Below are 21,554 nucleotides of genomic sequence, written 5' to 3' on the forward strand. Positions count from 1 at the left end.
GTGTTGGTTTGATGATTTTTTTCTCTCAATTTCATACCAAAATTATTTAATGTCACAATGATATATATGATGTAGAAATTGATTCCCAATTATTGTATATATCAAGATATTAAACAATATTATAATGTTAACAATAAATATATATTTGTTTCATTTTCTTAATAGAATATATTGAGTAACCTATTTTTTATATTCAAATTAATTTTTGAAAATGTCTTAAAGATCCATTAACCTTTTTTTTTTCCTATTGCATATTTTAATGTCATGTCATTTCTTTAATTACTATCTTTCATTTTTTTTTTCATCTATAATAATTGTTGCAATAATGAAGAAACTATTGATTATATTAAGAAAGAAAAGGGAAAAAAAAACCTCTCCTTCACATCTAATCTATATTTATTAAATGATATTCTCAAGAATCTTGTCTTGATTAATATATATATATATATATATATATTGTATGATCGACATATGACTAATCCCTAATTTACTCATTTTTTACTAAGTGATTAGACATGTCTTTAAGACCTACTTAATTTATGAACTCTCTTACTTCCTACACATCATGAAGAATTAATCATTGTCAATGAGAAAAAAAAGAAAGAAAAAACAACCATCAAGTGTAATTGTTTGATTTACCTTGCAAGAATTTTTTTTACTCTAATAACATATACTTTAAGATTCTAGAATAATCAAATCGTTGATCGCATATTATTGTTTCTAAACTCGAAAATTTGTTTTTATGTTTGAACTTTATGTTGAATAAAAAATAACATTTCACACTCGAACAAAATAGAAAAGTAAGTTGATGGACTAGTAAATACAAAAAGTTAGTGAAAATCAAAGAATAATGTTGAACTACCTAACAGATTAGGTCATGTCTAATCATTTTCGAAATTAACAAATATGAACTATGTTTAATTCATATTGTAAACGTAATCTATTAATGGTAATTTAAACATATGGGCTATATTTATCCACGTCTCTTATCATTTATCAATGTTATATGATCATAATGAAATGTGTGCTTCACCACGAAATCTGTAATTTGCGAAAGTGAGGGTCATCAATCCAATTACGTTTAATTATTACGTGGGATCTAATATCTTTACTGTTATTATCATTATAACCACATAAATTATTGTCATTAGATTTTTTTTACTGAAAAATTTTCTATATTTACTGTTACTTTTACTATTATCCTTCATCACCCTTAAACTCAAATAGAATGTGAAAGATTCATATTTCTAAGTAATTAAACATGATCAAAAACAATCTAATTACATATGGACCCATTAAGAATAATTCATCAATAAAATTTTTTATTATAATTTCACTAATTTTCATTATAACCCTTTTAAAAAAACGTTCGAATTTAAATAATAATGATAATAAATGTTTACATGACTCATTCACTTGGTAGTACAAATCCTTCATCTCTAATGGTCTTTAATCACAAGAAAAAGAAAAAAGGTGTCCGTGGTACTATCATAATTATTGATTTAGACACCTATGTGTCTCTCTAATATATAATCCTCCACATATATATAATTTTGTTTCTATTGTACAAAATTAAGGAAGCAATTGAAGTGATATATATATATATATATATATATATATATATATATATATATATATATATATATATTTAAAAGTGATCTTGTTCTCTTATAGGAGTCTAGTGATATCAATATATATATAGATAGAATTTATCAATTATTGCATCTAATTTTGGGACAAAAGTTGTAAATGCATCTTATTGTATTGTATAGATATCATACTCACTTTGTAAAAAAAGAAAGAGTCATATCACTGATTAATAATAGGTGAGATGTTTTTTTAAAAGATGAAAGCTCCACTTATGCTAAGATAAAGTTAATTTTTAGCCATAATTTTTTATGTTAAGATGTAGTTTTTTTAGAAATATATATATATATATATATATATATATATAAGAATTAGATGGATTTTTAAAAAATAAAATAAAAGAAGTTATCGTACTCATGTTAATAATAATAAATAAGCAAACATCTCTTCAAAATCAATTTGGATAAATTCACTTGACTACATATTGATCTAATATGAATAAAGTTTCAATTTCCTCTCAATCGATTAATATAGAATTAACTCCTAGATTTTTTTTTTATATGTATGAATCTATTCATAACACATCGTCTCATCATCTATCACAAACTCAGCCTCAAAAGTAGAACTACAACCTAGTCTAGTGAAATTGTTAACTTATATATATGGCTTTCTAATTTCAAAATCTAATCAATCCAAACTTTTTAATGTATCTATTAAAAGATAGGTCAATTTTGTATAGTCTCCGAAATTTTGTCACCATATTATTTGTTTGTTTGTTTATTTTCCCTACTCACTTTTATTTTATGTACATTGAATCATATGATTACTCTTAAGTTTCTTAATTGTAACGTTCATGTCAAAGTCATTATTCAACCATCAAAGGTATATTATATGTATACGTATTTACATGTACTTACATGGATACCAAATTAAAGAGATAAAATCTTAATCTTTTTGTTTATAGTGCTTTTTAGGTATGGACATTAAAACTTATTCAATTTTAGTCATATAGTTTCAAACGTTTATTTTTCGTTATTCTATTTTTTAATAATCTTAAATTTGATATGTTGATTCTTTTAAAAAAGTTTATTATTTATTATTAATATTTTTACTATAAATTCTGGAATCTTATATTCTTGGAATGAAATTTATTATTATTTAGTTCATTTCTTTAATTTTGATTGACTAAATCTATGGCACGGGAATTATAAAAATAGCAAATTTAACAAACTATTTACATTTGTAATTATTATCCTAAAAAAAATCTAAGTCTTTCTCCTCTTTAGTCTTTACTAATTAGTCAAAAGATGTGTCGAATTCAAAATCAAAAATTCAAAAACATATTATTAACTAGAGGTGTTCATTAAAATCAATTACACGGGACCGACTGCAAACTCGAAACGAACAAAATCGAAAAGATTTTGTTTTTAATGAGTGTTAATTTAATTCAATCTCGAATCATAAGAAAATCGAATATTTGTGATTCCATGCGATGCGGTTTGATTTAAAATAAAAAAAATAATAATTCGGTTTGAATTTAGTATATATTTTAAGTTAAAATATTTGGGTTCAATTCAATAGATGTTAAGGACCTAAAGCATCTTGCAGTCTAACTAAAGAAAAAAAGAACACAAAACATGAGAAAGAAAAGGAAATCAAAATTGGTGTTAAAGAAATAGGAGGAAAGGAGATCCAAAATGTTAATAATAATAATAATAATAATAATAAGGGGGAAAAAGGGATTCTTAGACAAGAAGTAGAATATATATGAAGGTTGGTATATGGTGCGTGGCGTGCGGCGGTGCGGGGGGAGGGGGGAGAAGGGTTGAGTCAAACACGACATGAGACATGACGCACCGCGCATGGCTCGGAGGAGACCTGACTTCATCGCTAATCCAGTGGGCGGCGCTGTTTTCAGTTGACGGTTTAAGTGCTCAGATTCTCATAACCAATTTCAGATTTTATTTCTTTTTTTTTTAATAGTTTTATATATATATATATTATATTGAACGTTTTGAGTGCGTACTATAATACTCATCTGTTCCAATAGTGTTTAGTTTTATGTGTTACAATCTAACGTTTCATCTTCTTTGTTGATTATTCACGTTTTCTAATATTTCTATAATTTTTATTACATTTCATTTCTTAAAAGACATTTTAAGTTTTAAGTTTAATTTCAATTTTATCTTTTTTTTATATATATTTGAGTTTTGTTTCTAGGTGTCAAAATATTGAGTACTGTTCACGCGAGATAAAATGTAATTTGTGGAATTGAATTTTGTATTGGTTTATATATTGTGGATACAATCTCTAGTATTTACTCATTTGATTCTTTCTCTGGCATGCGATTTAAACTTAGAACTTTGTAGTCTTCGATTTTCAAGAAGTTGTATTTGCACGAATCTTTCAAAAGGATGATCTCGAGATTGATAAGAACTCACATGTCTTGAGAGCTTTTAGAAGTTTGAGTTTTCAATTATTTAGAGTTTCGGTTCTTCCTTTAATTCAAAAATCCTAAAATGAATGGCAAATGTCTCTATTTATAAAGAATTCCCACGGGTTATAGGTGGGGTTGGGCTCGAGCCAATTTGACCGTTGAGCTTGGGCTTTGGCACATTTGACTGTTGAGCTTGAGCTTGGACCCATTTACTTGTTGGGCTTGGGCTTGAGCCTATGCGCCTGTCGGGCTCGGGTCCACTTGTTTGGTGGGTTTGGATCCAGTATGTCTCTGACCCAAATTTTCATCAAGGCTTGAATTGGGTTGGATATGAGAAAATTTTATTAACCAAATCTAATCAAATTATAATCATCATAATTTTGGTGTAATGATGTGGCACGATTTAATTGGCCAAAATGTCTTGTATGAATGTTTATCAATTAATTCATAATAATTACAAAGTGAAATTCTTGCTTTGAAATTTAAAGGCGATGGAAAATAGTGAAACTTAATTAATTATAATTCTTTTAATTATTTTAAATTAATTTATGGATGCAAGTGAGTAATTAGTGAAAATTCGAGTTTAAATGTGTAAATCTTGAAATATAATGATCAACTTGAAACAAAATCCAAAATTTCAAAGACGAAAAGTTAACGTTTTGAAATTTAGAAACTAAGTTCAAGTCGAACTCAAAACTCAAAAGCAAGTGTTACCTTTTAAAATCTATGGACCAAATAAAAACTATAGTCAAAATCTAGATATTAAAAAGTATTTTTATTCTTTTTATAAGAAAATAGGTAGTTTCAAATATAGTATATTGAATCATATTTTTTATAAAATACACCAAAATTTATGAGATAGAATTTGAATTTGCTAAAGATTTTGAACGGTTTGTTTTTCTCCATCATTTTTCAAAAAGAAAAAAAGAAAGAACTACTCAATGTTTCTTCAGAAAAGTTTAATTTTGCTTTCTATGCGTAGTAGAAGATTAGGAACGACACCTTTTTCTTTTCTATGGTTTCGATTTGAATGGGGCATAGAATCTCCATTTTGGATAGAGTATAATAAGATAAGAGTTTCTTATTTTAACTTCGGGAAGAAATAAGGATTTCAACTCCTTGTTTTTTAATATATAAAAGTTAATAGTTATAAAAATTGGAGTCAAAAGTCAAATCCTGAATAGCTTAATTATATCGAAATGTGTTAATAACTATGTAGTAATTGATTACATCTCCATCTTCGGTTGTACTAAAAGTACGTTGGAGTTAAAAAAAATAGTTTCTTTCTTTTGCTCTAACAATGTGTCTCAACCTTTACATGGTTTAACTATTTTAAAGTTTTGGTAAATTTTAATCATGTCATGTGCTTCAAAATCAACCATAACAATGTATATGAATAGAAAATAATTTCACGAAAAGCCCAACCTTATGTATATTTTGGTCTCCTTTCGAAATTTTGTAGAAATAATAAAGAATGTTTCAAGGGAATGATGAGGATGACTTTCTTATATTAATACTCTTAAGTTTTGGCCAAATATTAGAAAAGTGGTTATCTCGCGTCTAAAAGGTCTAAAATAGCGATGAACTTCAACATTATGAAAGGGGCTTATGTCTTTAGTTTCAAGTTATCTCTATTTGAAAACGCACTTTGGACTTGGCATACTAGCTTAGTTGTTAACATGTTGGGTAATTGTTTTAAATGGAAAGAATATTGGAAATATTTTTAAATATTTGCAAAATGTCTTTGTGTTTTATTACAGATGAAATTTTGTTATATTTGCGAATAATTTTGTTTATTTTATTGTATTTGAAAACATCCTTATGTTTTGAAGGAGTGTTCTTATAATTGGAGACCACGGAAAGATTTACGTGTAGTCGTATTAAAGTTTCTTTTTTGTGTGTGATTTTTTCTTCATATAGATCTTTTCCATGTAATTTTTTTCTAATTTTGTTTTTTTTCTTAATTTTCTCTATTATTTTTTATTTATTTTTGTTATAGTAGTAGGAGAATTTTTTTTCATATTAGACAAAATTGAATAGCAAAAATATTATGTGACCATCAAGAATTGATGGTGTCAAACCAAAACATATAATAACTGTTTTGTAATTTGAACTCTTTTAGACGGGAAAGTTTGATCAAATGTCATTTCTTTTGTCTCATAGAATGGGAATTTGAGTTTTTAGATAGTTTATTTAAGAAGCAATATTGAGTTTTTAAATTGAATTGGGGTAAAGTGGATATTTACTATTTAAAAAAGAAATAATTTGCTTTGGTCACATCACTAGAAATGTTAATAACACTAAAGACAAGTAGAATGGATTAACTTTTGTTTTATGTGATTTAAAGTCTAAAATTTGAGAGTCCTACAAACCTATACTAAAGGTAATGCAATTGCTCACTTAATTGGAATCATGGCTATGTAAACTATAGAAGCACTCTTGGATTCAACCTTCTTCTTACATGTTTTATTTAGGACTGATTTAAAAAAATTTTACATAACTTTTTCTAACGTTCAGAAATCAAATTAATATAAGTTTTACTTTTAATTAGATGCAACCTTTCGTGTTATCAAAATTAACTACGAATAGTCAAATACATGTTTTGCAACGAATTCAAGATGACGAACGTGATTTTAATTATTCTAAAATCACTTTAAAACACGTTCTTAGTCGATGAACTTACATGTAAATAGAGTGAAGCAATTCCATCGTGATTTTGTTGCATCATTTAATTTGTATTTAGTTGTTATCTTATCGTCCGTTATCTTTAAATATCACATTTATAATTTATAAAAGACATTATTAATATTTTGAGCAGAAAATAAAATGAAAAAAAATGTCAAAAACCAACTTAATCATCTTGAACTTTAGTAAATATATCAAGTTACATTCTCTACTACATATTCTATTTGAAATAACCTCCAATTTTTGTGAATCAATCAATCAAGACTCTTAGACAAAATCTTTTGTAAAAGTAGTCCATGCATTTACCCTAATCATCTATTTTGTTAAACCCACATTTGAAGAAATCTATACAAGTTTAAAATCAATGTATAGATAAATTTCAATGATAACCATATGAGGCATCTAAATTGATAGCCAAATGAATCAATTTATGTTTATAGGCCGAATTTTCTTTGAAAATCATCTAGAATTTACTATATTCATCTTCAAATCATAAGTTTCACACAATAATCTTAGTTAAACAATATACAAGGAAATATATAAATTTAGGGATATTTTTAAAAATAACAAAACAAATTAAAATATTTACAAACTATAACAAAATTTTTAGATTCTATCAATGCTAGAAACTAATAGATTTCTATCACTGTCTAACACCGATGGAAAAACATCAATATAAAATCTGAAATTTTGTTTTTAAATTAATATAATTATTAGTCAATTTTAGAAGATAACGTCAAAAAAAAATCATTTAATAATTAACTAATAAAATGAAGAAAAGATAAAATAAAATATAAATATGTGGATGTAGAGCGAGGAACGTGGCCTTCTTTGGTTTGTAATTGTAAAAAAAATGGATTGCTTTTATGTGGGAAAAGATTGAAGCATTTAAAAATAAAGAAATAAACAAATAATCATTATAAATAAATAAACAAATAAATAATTTCCTCTTTTGTCATTATTGTGAGACATATCTTAAATGCTAATTTCTAGTTGATTTTGAGGTAATGCAACTATATAAGAAAATAAGTGAATTGAGATTCTTTTTCAATAATTATATATATATATATATATATATATATATAAATACTTAAAGAGTTGATTTTTTATTTATTTATTTCCTCTCATTTTACTTTGTCAACGTTTTATGCAAATTATTAAACTTTGTCAACTAAATCACAATTATTTTTGTTAAGAGATTTTATTTAATTATAAAATTAGTTGGAATTAGCCGAGTTTGACCATAATGATTTACATTAGGATGATCATTTTACATTGTATCTATAAAGTTATAAACATTTATAAATTTGTTAATATTGTGTAGGTTGAGTTGATTTTCCATTTTATTGAATAATATTTATAAAAATTAAAATAAAATAAAAGGAAAATATGTTGATGTTATGAATGTTATGATAATTAAGAGTTATTGGAAAATTGGACAATATTCACTAAAATGAAATGTGGGTTAAAGCATTTACTTTTCTCATTCATGCTTGCACTATAGATAGAGATTTCTAATGCATTAATTTCTTTCAATCAATCAAACATCTTTCAAAGTGTCCCATCATATTTTACACTCTCTCTTCTGGTATTCCCTAACTTTTATCTCTTAAAAAAATGTTAAAATAATTATGCTTCTAAATTATAATATCTAAATTGCTAACATCTCGCCACAGTTGTAGAACTTATACCATCGACTGTGTAATTATATAGGTAGTTAAATCAGATGCTCACTGCAGATTTTTTTCGGCCATTTTTTGTACATCAATTGTAGTCCGTCTATTTCTCTAATTTCACATTTGAAAAGGTTTGTACATGAGTATAGACGATTTTCAAATGTACTCTAAAGTATAGAAGTGTAAATAATTTTTTTTATGTTCATCCTATATATTTCGTTTCATTTTAATTTTATTATTTGCACTAGATTAAAATTATACGGTTTTTTTTTTCAAGATGGTTTAAATAATAGTAATAACATCGATATATGAAAATAATAATCTAATGTAATTATATCTTTAAAATTCACATTGAGAAAATATTAACAATAACTTTTGTTTATATCCTTATATATTATAGCACTACAAGAGACGGGGTACTCCCGATGCACAAATACGTCGGCGAAAATGAAAAGTTCGTCGGGAAAGGATATCTCGACGTACAAAACGGCGTCGGGAAGAACATCGGGAGAAATGCGTCGCGAGAGGCTTTCCGGACGCCATACCAACACGGCGTCGGGAAAGGTTTTCTCGACGCCGAGATATGCGTCGGCATAGACGGCATCGGGAAAACCTTATTCCCGACGCCGTCTTTGCCGACGCATACCTCGGCGTCGGAAAAACCTTTTTTCCGACGTTTTTTCCCAACGTAAAGAACGTCGGAAAATCTTTTTTTTTATATTTTTTTAAATATTTTATTTTTACTTTTTTCCTTATAATATTTTGCTCAAACATTCACAATGATGTTCGGATTGCTCAAAAAAATTTCGCGACGTTTTGGATTAAATTAAAACAAATTAAATATAAATTAAAATAAATTAATAAATATAAAAACACAAATTAAAAAAATAGAATTAAAATTAATAATACGAATAAGTTGACTACAACAAAATATAGTTCTCAAAATGGAAAAAACATAAACATAATGAAAAGTCTCCCAACGAGGTGCGTATACGCGTCATTCTACACCTTCGGTCCTAAAAATGGTATAAAAATAACTAAGTTTAATACATAATCATATATTGCAAAAACTTAAGAATAATAGAGACATATACGTACCGCAGAGCTAGGGATCATGTGGTGGTCCCTGTTGTGCACGAGTTAGTTCTTCTATCATCTTTTTCATAGCTTCCACTTGTGAAGCTAATGCTTGGTGATTTCTATCTTGTACTTCAATCCGTTCCAAAGCTTCATGAAGTTTAGCTTGTAATTCAATCTCTTTTTCTGTGGATTGCGAACAAGATGTCAACGAATTGCTTGCACTTGCCGTTCTGCGGGCCTTCGGCTTGGGTCCCTAACCAAGGCCTTTTGAGTAGCATGGTCGTCTACCCAACACCTGATCGCATATCTCATCCTCAGAGAGTGGCTGACTACCCTTTGGGGTAGGCTGGGATTGGAGTTCTAGCATTTGATTCTGCAACAAATTTAAAAATTATGTTAGGTAACGCGCAAAAATATATAATGAAAGTGGATAATTAATAAGGGTATAACTTACATGCGCATCCTCGGCGGCCTGCGACACGAATGTCCCAGCTCGAACGTGTGTTTCCCGAAACAATTCCACACGATCGACCGATTGCCCTATTCTTTCAGCGAGCTCATACTGTCGTTGTAGAAACGACTTGGACCCGCTACTATGATTGTAAGGCTGCTTCTGTCTAGCAGCCTTGTTCGTCCGTGATTGCTCCTGCATTAAATCAATTATATTGTTTATTTCTTATACATATTAAAACTTGTTATCATAATTAATCATGACAAATACCTGGAATGCACGACTGATATAATGGTTGCAGAGGAAGTGCCAATCCTCATCACGTCCAACCAATGCGTTTGGTGGGTTGGCACGAGCCTCCTCCAGGTCGCTGTACTTTTTGAAATGTCTATGACAGTCGGCCCGGAACTCTTTAAAGGTCGTGAGCATCTGATGCTCAACAAACCTGTTCATTGCTTGATCATTGAAATCAAACACAAACAATCGCTACACATTACAAACATAACACATTAGATTGGTTAAAGTTAGATATGTTTCAAATGAAATCATATATAAATGTGTAGTGCATTTAATTACCTGGAGGTCGCCCTTGACGACCTCAATGTATTCTCTCCCAACGTCCGCCCACTTAAGACAGCGGACGGTAAATGTCTTTCACACGCACACGCCTATCGCCTGGCTGAAGCGAACGACGTGTGGAGAAATAGGCTTCTCCGCTCCAGGGGCGATCGTCATTGAAATGCGTCCATTTATTGCAATGTGGCGCTCTAACTCCAAGAGTCGAGACTGCGCACGTCTCCTAGGAGTCGGAGTCATTTGTTGAGAAAACATCCTGCTCAACAAATAGACAATAACATATAAAGTTAGAAACCCCTACATGAAATATTTGTAAGTTAAAATGAAGAAAATTCTTAGACTCACCCGTATTATCGCCCACAGATGACGACCCTCCCGCAATGTTATCTAAATCATCCTCAAACTGGAGGAATATATCGTCCGTCTCCATAAAATTTGATCGTCGATATGACATAATGACTATGGACATAGAAAACAAACATTCAATAACCAAATACGAACACATAGCTAGAATCAAAATATATAAACTAGATATAAATATGTGCATACGTGGTTTAATTTGTCACTATAATTCCTCATCGCTTGCATGTGACAAGTGTTCATCCAACTCGTCGATGAAGTCGTCAGTGACATGACGCACAACTGGTCTTTCAACGATTGTGGGATCAACGTCATTTCTGCATAGAGTGTCATCTTCGATGTGGTCATCCACTTGGTGGCTTACAACAACTTCTAGTATATTAATATGGTCATTCTGAACATCCTCCACTTCTGGCACGTCCCTTCGATGTTCAATAACGTACCAACCAAATTGTCACAAACATTCTTCTCAATGTGCATTACATCAAGTTTGTGACGTAACAAAAGTCTCGACCAATAAGGAAGATCAAAAAAATACTTTTTTTCGTCCAATTAAGAGCTTTCTTTCTTTTCTTATCATGTATTGAAGGATGTTTACTCATAACTGGAAACTCCAATTGATCTAGTTGTTCTAATATTTCATGCCCATCCATCACCACAGGAGGAGCCTTACGCTCTACCTTTCCATCGTGTAGCCTACTTCTACGCCACACGTGATTCTATAGAAGATAGCGTCTATGTCCCATGAAAGATATTCTACCTCGTATCTTGAAGGACGATCTATCACCCATGCATATAGGACATGCCTGATACCCCTTCGTACTTCACCCTGATAGGTCACCATACGCCGGGAAGTCATTAATCGTCCACAACAAGACTGCGTATAGCTGAAAGAATTGACCTGTAAGAGAGTCATACGTACGCACCCCAAAAGTCCATAACTCTTTCAATTCCTCAATCAATGGTTGGAGATACACATCAATTTTCCTACCAGGAGATTTAGGACCGGGTATGAGCAGTGACATAAAGAAATTTGTCTCTTTCATGCATTTCCATGGTGGCAAATTGTAAGGAAGTAACACAACAGGCTACATACTGTACGAGGTACTCATTTGACCAAATGGGTTAAACCCATCTGAAGCCAAGCCCAAACGCACGTTTCGTGGATCAGAAGCAAAATCAAGAAATTCAGAACAAAGTGCTTCCACCCCTCTGCATCAGCTGGATGTCTCAAGACATCATCTGTTTCAACACGTTTGTCCCTATGCCATCTCATGTCAGCAGACCCTTCCTGCGATACAAACAAGCGCTGTAATCTAGGTACCAAAAGAAAGTGGCGCAATACCTTATGCGGAATTTTTTTTCCCTCTATTATGATTAACCTTGTACCTAGCCTCGCCACATGTAGGACAATGTTGCAAATCAGCAAACTCTTTCCAATACAATACACAGTCATACTTGCATGCGTGAATAGTCTCGTATCCCAAGCCCAAGTCACGAAGTTTTTATTTTGCTTCATAAAATGAACTAGGAATAGTACTATTACACATTGGAAACGTTTTTCTTAAGAGTTCTAACAACATGTCGAACAACTTGTTACTCCAACTATTTAGAACTTTCACATGCATCAACTTAACCAAAAAATTCAACGACAAAAATTCAGAACAACCGGGGTACAACTCATTACATGCTTGATTCAATAAGTCCTGAAATATATTATTTGTTGTATCTTCATCTATATTTACCCAAACATTCATTGGCATTTCATCTTCCAAACGAAATTCCTCTATTTCCTCTTCATGTTCAATAGGGACTTGTAAATCATTTAGCATACCAAAGATATCACCTTCTTCATTAAATTGTGTACTACTAGTTCCTTCATTAAAAGGATTACTACTAGTTCCTTCCTCAAAGTTTTCTGTACCTCTATAGCTTAATGACTCTCCATGATACACCCATTCTGTGTAGTAGAGGGATATTCTAATAGTCAACAGATGTCGTTCCACACCCTCTAATGAGCTCCAATTTAAATTCAAACATCTCTTGCATGGACACCTTAATCGTCTGTAAGCATCAACGTGAAATTTGGCAAATTCTAAAAATTGGGTCACTTCATGTCTATACTCAAGGGTGTGTTTGGGGGAAGGGTTGATTTAGGGAAGAGTTAGTGTTAAAGATAAAACTAGTGTTAAGTTAAACCTAGTTTTATCATAACCCTTGTTTGGGGGAAGGGTTTAAAAAGGTAGTTTTATGATAATATGTGTTTGGGGGAAGGGTTAGGTGGGAAGAGTTAATGGGGATTTTATGATAAAATGTGTTTGGGGGAAGGGTTAGGTGGGGAGGATTAATGGGAATTTTATGATAAAATGTGTTTGGGGGAAGGGTTAGGTGGGTAGGTTTATGTGGATTTTGTGGTAAATTTTATTTGGGGAAATTGTTAAATGGGTTGGGTTAATTAATTTTTTATGTGGTATAATATTTTTAAATTAAATTGTAAATATCATAAAAAAATTATTGCATACTTTTTTACGAAACCCTCGAATCCGTCTTATTCTCCTATTTTATTTGTTGTATGTGTAATGTTATTAAATTAATACATAAAGTTGCCCAAATTAAAATAAATTTGTGAATATATTGTGAGAAATTTATTACAATTAATTTTTTAGAAAGATAAAAAAATTATTCAATATTTCTAATCGGCGATAGCGAAGTCATCCAATTTTAAACCTATATAAATAGCCGTTATAACGCTTTTGGAAAATTGTGACTATTTTCCTTAATTTAAAATAAACATTACCAAGGAGGAAAATAAGTTCTTGACAACAGATAATGCATAAATAGTCAACATCATACAGAAAAAAACGTAAGGAAATAATAAGCAACCCAGATCAGTAGAAACATAAACTCTCTCTATGTCTCGTAGGAGGACTCTACAGAATCCCTCCCTCTCATCCTCAGGCATGAGTACGAAACCCCGAAGGTCGTCCATACGAGACAAAAGATGCCTTTTCAATAACACCCTATCCAAACTCGTAAGTTCTGGCATCTCACGCAATATGCGGAAAAATTCCGTGCGCACGTGGTTGTCATTTGCAAGGTTGCGTGCTGGCCATTCCGCAATCTGCCTGAGTTGCTCGTTTATTTGGTCGAGCGCCAGATGTATCGCTTCAAGCTCGAAGTCTCGCTGACTTCCCCTCTTCCTCTTCGATCCACTTGATCCGGTCCTACCCTCTGAAGCGCGAGAAGGTCGGGATGCATGTACATCGTCCTGCGAGAGGTCAATTCCCTGGCTGTACACGGGCAGGAAGTCCTCGTTTCCATCCCCCATATCAAATCTATCATATCTGCCACCAGGCTCGTTAGACCCCACGTCCGCGAATGTCTCAGCGAACCGACTGGTCGCCCTATCGCGACCGAATACATATGTAAGTTCGTCGTAATACGGGAATGGTTTGTTCAGGAGTCCCTTCGCTGCAGGATGCGACTGCGGGCACAAAAAAAATCACGTATGAGTACTAATTGAAAAATTGTTAACTAAATGTACATTGTGAACGTTGTGTCACGTTTAAATTATATTCCATACCCTAACCCAATTATCAAATAATTCATTCTCCGCAACGATACATTTCTCTTCATCATTCCACCCAAAGCCACTGCATGCTGAGCCCCGCATTTCGGCAATGGCCTAGAACGTTTGCTTCAGTGTCTTGATCCTACAATCAATTACAGTTGTTGCTCGTACCTGACATCCAGGTAGTTTCTCCGCCATCATGCGTACCAACTGCGCAAGGTATCCTGGGCGGAACGTACCATTATCTGATTTCCATCCCCCCATTGACACTAGCTCCATTAAACATTCCACAAGAGTTCCCTCCTCCTCCTTCGTCCAAACATGTCTCGGGGCACGATTTGAGGTTGACATACTGAGAATGAGAAATTAGAAAAAATACATGGAGTTAGGGGTGAGCATGGTGGGCCGAAAAACCGAAACGACCGACCGAAACCGAACGAACCGATGTCGGACGGGCGGAAAATAATATGGGCAGTCGGGTTTCGGGTTTTGTAATTTGAAATCCGACTTCGGTTCGGTCGGTTCAAGCTATGCGGTCGGTCGGTCTAGTAAACCGACCGAATCGACCCACTATTTAAAAAAAAAAATATATATATATATATATATATATATATATATATATATATATATATATATATATATATATATATATATATATATATATTATATTTAGGTTTTTTCTTTCGTCCTCAGCCCAACCGATCTCTCTCATTTTCTTTCACAAGTTGTTTTCGTTTCGCACAGATCTCTCTCCTTTTCCCCCTCTTCGTCGTAATCGCCGTCGTCACGCCTCGCCATTAGCCGCAGTCCGCAATCGCCGTCAGTCGTTCCCCCTCAGTCGCCGTCCGCAATCGCCGTCACGCCTCGCCCATCCCGCCGTAGGTATTTTTTTTCTTTTCTTTCTGAATATATGCTGTATCATTTGTATCAGTTGAGGTAAGAGATGCAATAAGTGTTAAAATGCTGTGATAAAAGTCTTGGTTTGCCCATCAACCTCAAATTTCGCATCTCCTTCTCCTTTGGTCATTCTCTTCTTCGCCATTTTTCTTTCATTGAAGGTTTTATGACTTGGTCCCTCTGTTTCACTCTGTTTCTTTCATTATTCTACTCATACTTATCTCAGTATTATTTTCACTTGTTACAATTTTGGTTTTCCTTCTTCCCATCTCAATCCAATCAACTAATTTTCTGACATGTCTTATTAATTGTTTTGGTTTTCTCAAGCTTTTTTGATGCTTGGTAGCACCAAGATTCTACTGTTTTTTAAATTTTATTTTTTTTTTTTTCATTTCAAAAAAATTGTTTAGAACTTTCTAAATCTTACACCAAAATTGTATCGAGAATGTCTAAAAGAACTGATAATTTTACATTTACACCCCAATCCACAAAATTCTAATCGGTCTAACTTTACCATGTTTTTCTAAATTTATGATTTCTTGCTAAATGGATTGAAAGAGGTTGATGTTGAATAAAGATTTGAGATTGACACTTTTTCAAATCTTAATCAACATTTTATCCTTAAAATTATCAATTTTGTGAGGCTTTCTCACTACAATTTTGGTTGGATTATCGAACTTTGTAGAGGTACAATTATACCAAGGAAGATACATAATTTTTTCTTAAAAGGATAAAAAAAATTAATTAAGATTATGTATAAGATTTTGAGAATATTTGAATAACTTTTTTGGAAAAATAAAAGAGTTAAATAAGATTTAAAAATATTTAAAACGATTTTACAAGTTTTAAAAAACGGCTAACTAAAAGTGTGAGACTTTTATCAATTTTTCAAATTCATCTCTTACCTCATTTTATCAATTTGTTGTCTCATGTTAATTACTTTGTCTCAGATGGATTCAACGGATATGGAGTTAGAGTGTGATGGGAGTTGTGCGCTTCAAAAATCGTAAGGGACGAAGATACGGATGGCAAGCGTAAAACCATTGATGTTGATCTTGATTCATATGGGAGAGAAGATGTTCCAAATCCCCCAAAAATAAGGAAGAATATCAAACAATCAATGGTTTGGGACCACTTTGAGAGGCTTAAAGGCGATCCTAATGACCCTTGTGCTAAATGTAAATATTGTGGAGTTGTTTATGCATGTCATTCTAAACGTAATGGTATTGGAACTATGAAACATCATTTAGAAAATTGCAAAAAGTACCCTTACCAAAAAAAGAGAGACCAAACTCAAATGACATTAGCTTTTAAACCTAAAGACAAAGTTGGAGATAATTCTTCACAACTTGTATGTGAATCATTTAGTTTAGATGGTTGTCGGGATGCTTTGGTTGAGATGATAATAGTTGATGAATTGCCCTTTAAGTTTGTGGAGGGTAAGGGATTTAAGAAGTTTGTGGATAAATTAACATGTGGAAATCATACTAGATTTGTTGTTCCATCTCGATTTACTATGGCTAGAGATGTGCTTAAGTTGTATGTTAATGAGAAGAATCGTTTGAGAGACATGTTTGTAAAAAATAAGTATAGAGTTTCTCTCACCACTGATTGTTGGACATCGGGACAAAATATTAATTACATGGTCCTAACAGCCCATTTCATTGATTCTGATTGGAAATTACATAAGAGAATACTTAGTTTTTCTCCAATTGAGAATCATAAAGGTGATACTATCGGTAAAACCATTGAAAAGAACTTGAAGGATTGAGGCATTGAGAGGGTAATGACTTTGACAGTTGATATGCAAGTTTGAATGACATTGCTGTTGCTTATCTTTTAAAGAGATTCGATAAAGGATTATTGTTTGGTGGGGAATTTCTGCATGTTCGTTGTTGTGCCTATATATTGAATCTTATAGTAACTAATGCTTTTAAGGAACATAATGATTGTATTGATAGGATTCGATATGCTGTGCGATTTATAAGGTCTTCTCCTACTCGTTTTTTGAAATTTAAAAAGTGTATTGAACTTGAAAAAATTGCTTGTAAGAGTTATGTGTGTCTTGATGTTTCTACAAGATGGAACTCCACATATATGATGCTTGAAGCTGCTGTTAAGTTTGAAAAAGCTTTTGATAGATTAGAAGATGAAGATGCCTCGTATAGACATGATATGTCACTGAATAAGGAATATTGGACAAATGCTAGGATGTTAATACGATTTTTAAAAGTATTTTATGATGTCACATTAAAGATTTCGGGTTCTTTGTATACTACTTCGAACTTGGTTTTCCATCAGATTATAGTGGTTCAGAATTGTATACGTTTGAATGCGGGTAGTGCAAATGCATTGTTAGTTGGAATGGCTAATAACATGAAGGCAAAATTCAAGAAATATTGGGGAAACAATGAAAAAAATAATTTGTTGTTGTATGTTGCTATTGTGTTGGATCCTCGAAAGAAATTAAGATTTGTATCTTTTTGTTTGAAAACTTTTTTGGTCTAGAGGTTGCTGAATCCATGGGAAATGTGGTGGAACAATGTTGTAGACGTCTCTTTCATGAGTATAGTACTACTCGAAGTGGGAGTAGACAAGGATGTAGTAGTACTAGTACAACTAGTACACAAACTGTTTCAGGCTTGGATGCTAATATTGATTTTGATTCGAATGAAAATGTGGGTGAAGATTTTGTCTACGACACGATTGTTGAGGAATTTGAAGATGATTCTACTACACCTTTCGAACAGGGATCATCGGAGATTGATATCTATTTGTTGGAAGCCAATGTTAGGACCGAAGGTGATTTTGACATACTACAGTGGTGGAAGATGAACAGTGATCGATTTGAGGTTCTTGGTCAAATGGCTAGAGATATTTTGGCTATTCCAGTTTCTACTGTAGCGTCTGAGTCGGCTTTTAGTACTGGAGGACGTGTTGTTGACTCATCACGCTGCTCATTGGCTCCTAAAACAGTGGAGGCTCTCATATGTACTCAAAATTGGCTAAATTCTGATCCAATACATCTTCAATTTCAACATGAATTGGAAGAGGTTTCAAAATTTGAAGAAGGTATTTTCAAATCTTTACATGATATCTTTTGTAGTTGTAATGTGTAACTTTAGTGAAATCTTAAATTATTTAGTAAATTCATCATATTGATTATGTAGATTTTGGGTGGTTATGGAGAATGAAAAGGAGCATGAAGACCTTCCAGGTTTTGATAAGTTGTCAATTACCGATTATTAACTAATTCTGATCCAAGACTTGTAATATTTCTATTGACTAGATTATCATAGTGTTTTTGTTTTATACTTTGGTTGTATTTGTGACTATTAATAGTAATGTGGTGAACGGAATTGAACTTGGATGTTTCTAACCCTATAATATTTGATATATATTTCATTTTGGTAGTATGTTTAGATTCTTATTTTTATGTTGTTTATTTTATTAATTTGTGTAATACCTATGAACTAAGCATTGAAATTAATAGAACTTGATTTTATTTTTTAATCACAATTATATGATTTTAAGACAATATAGAATATATATCGTAGACTTTTTTTATTGAAATTAAAAAGTGAAATAAAACATAATAACGTCATTCTTAGTTTTTAAAATCGTTTGTTTATAAAAAAAGAAAGCAAGGAACATAGAAAAGGAAGGAGGAGGAGGAGAAGAAACAGGAAGGAAGGAAGGAAGGAAGGAAGGAAGAAAGAAAGAAAAAAAACCGACCGACCCGACCCGAACCGACTGCCGGTTGGACCGGCCGGTTTGGTTAGAACCGGCGGTCGAGGCCGGTTTTCATACTTCTGTGTCGACTTGTAGTCGGTTCGGGGCGGTTTGGTCGAAAAATCGACCTCGACCGTCCGATGCTCACCCTTACATGGAGTACGTAAGTAATTTCACCATTAAACTCCAAAATAAAATTATGGCACGCGCACAATTCATATGCAACATCCCATATTAGTTTTTACAGTACATGTTAGACACGATAGAATTGCGACGAAGTCATCGAAAACTTGTTATGTAAATTTGTCTTAGCTAAGCGTTACGCAACTGCCATTCGGTGAACATCGATTCGGCTAGGTCGTCGCGCCACTGAGACCACTCGTTTGTTGTCTCAATGTACTGAATGTCTTCTAAAGCGGTGGTCATCGCGTACGTGGAGTCCCCCTCGTCCTCGTCCTCAACGTCGTCGCAATATGTCATTTCCCTGTTGATCAAATTTTGAAGCAAGGCACATGCTAGAATGGTGCGACACTGGACTTGCAGGGGATAGTACGACTTTCCACGAAGAATGGCCCAATGACCCTTTAGAACACCGAACGCGCGTTCAATAACATTCCTTGCGGAGGAGTGCTTCATGTTGAAGTACTCCTTTGCATTTGTTGGCGCATTTGCAGCACCACGCCACTCTTGCAAATGGTACCGCTGGCCTCTGTACGAGGCGAGAAACCCCTCCGCATTTGGATATCCCGCATCGCACAGATAATAATATCCTGTTATTAAATGGTTTGTTTATGAACTTTAAATAGGTAAGTAGGAAGCGACGGTGTTTTATTATAAAGAAGATATACCCTTTGGCACTTGTAGTCCATTTTCTCGTGAAATCGCATCACGTAGGATCCGCGAGTCTGCTGCGGATCCTTCCCAACCAGCGAGGACATAAACGAAATCCCCTTTCGTGTCACAGACCCTCAGAACGTTTGTGGCAATTTCCCTCTTAGGCGTTCTGAATGTAGGCTGATCTCCTGCGGGGACGTTGACCTTTATGTACGTCCCGTCTAACGCGCCAAGGCAGTTCTTCAGATTGAAGCAAACACGTTGAATTAAGTGCGATGTACGTAAATGTCAATTATAGTCAACTTCTATGATGCCCACCTCGAAACACTTCCAACGTTGATCATTGCAGTTGTTACCGGAACAGGTCTCTTTATCAACTCCTCGTACAGTCGAAGAACAGCCAACAATACGATGTTGAAATGTCGAGATACTGTCTCACCGGACCGTACAAATTCCCGTTGGATGACGCGGTTCTTCATGTCATGAGCGAGGACGTGCAAGAACATTGCTACCATTTTCTCAACATCGACAATTTCAGTTGAAGAAAGACCAGCCACATTTCTGAGTAAATGGCATAGAATTACGAATGTTCCCTAAAAAATATGTACTAATTAAATTAGTACAATATCGATATATTGTGAAAAGATCTATAAACTTAGTAATATCCGTATTTACTAAAACCATAAACATAGAACAAAAAAAAATAGATTATGAGTGACGAGAACATTGAAAATTATACATAAATTTAAATAAGTTGCAAATGGAAGTTTATCCTATTTTCCTAATATTTTTCAACTCAATTCCTTTTAACTAATTTTCCTTTATGTTTTTTTTCTTAAAACACCCCTAATTTTTCAGACTATTTTTTTTGAAAACCGAACAATAGTTTGGAATTTGTAATTTGGAATTTTGACTTATAATTTTATTTTATTTTCAACAAATTTTACAATGTATTTTAGTTCTAAAATAAGTATTTTAAAATAGAAATAAAATTGGTTGAAAATAAAAAAAAAAAAGAATTTAAACAAAACATAGAAAAGGTTAAAAGAAAAGAAAAATATAAGAAAAAAGAAAAATAAAGTTTATGAAGAAGTTTATGAAGAAGTTTGAATAAGTTTGAACAAGTATTTATTGAAGAAGTTTGAAGAAGTTTCTTTTTTTAAAAACCGAAGAAAATTTATCATGGAAAAAAAATTATTTTTTTTCCTTTTTTTTTGAGAAATTGATATCATTTTGATTTAATAATATATAATTGAGTGGAGTTCAAAGAAATATATGCAACTAATTAAGTATATATATTGCTGAATGATATGAGTGTGGTGTAAGGGCTCCACTTCCTCAACATGAATGACTGCCGATGAAAAGGCTATTGGGACATACATCAAAAACCAAAAAAAAAAAAAAAAATAGTTGTTTTTTGATATCAATCCTCTTTCTCTTCCAATATACATTTTTCTTTAAGAAACTTCTTTTAAAAAAATTATTGTTATCTATGGTTGGCTAAAACATCTTAATAAGTTTTTGGGTAAAATATAATTTGTATTTGGATTGTGTGTTGAAAAAAATTAAACCCAATAGAAAAAAAATTGTTATTACTATATAGAAAAAAAATTGTTAAAAAACAGAAAATTAATAGGATACAATATGTAACAAAATTAAACCGAATGT

General features: G+C 32.2%; 1 protein-coding gene across 1 annotated transcript; it reads right to left on the minus strand.

The window, feature by feature from the left end:
- Nucleotides 1–9,635: 9,635 nt before the first annotated feature.
- LOC127148546 (uncharacterized) lies at nucleotides 9,636–10,736 on the minus strand. Its single transcript, XM_051082622.1, has 3 exons — nucleotides 10,187–10,736; nucleotides 9,981–10,111; nucleotides 9,636–9,648 (listed from the first exon to the last, which is right to left on the minus strand). The coding sequence occupies exons 1-3, from the start codon at nucleotides 10,367–10,369 to the stop codon at nucleotides 9,636–9,638; spliced, it is 327 nt and encodes a 108-aa protein (XP_050938579.1). The 5' UTR covers nucleotides 10,370–10,736.
- Nucleotides 10,737–21,554: the final 10,818 nt, after the last annotated feature.

Source organism: Cucumis melo, chromosome 1, assembly GCF_025177605.1.
Source record: "Cucumis melo cultivar AY chromosome 1, USDA_Cmelo_AY_1.0, whole genome shotgun sequence".
Classification (NCBI taxonomy): domain Eukaryota; kingdom Viridiplantae; phylum Streptophyta; class Magnoliopsida; order Cucurbitales; family Cucurbitaceae; genus Cucumis; species Cucumis melo.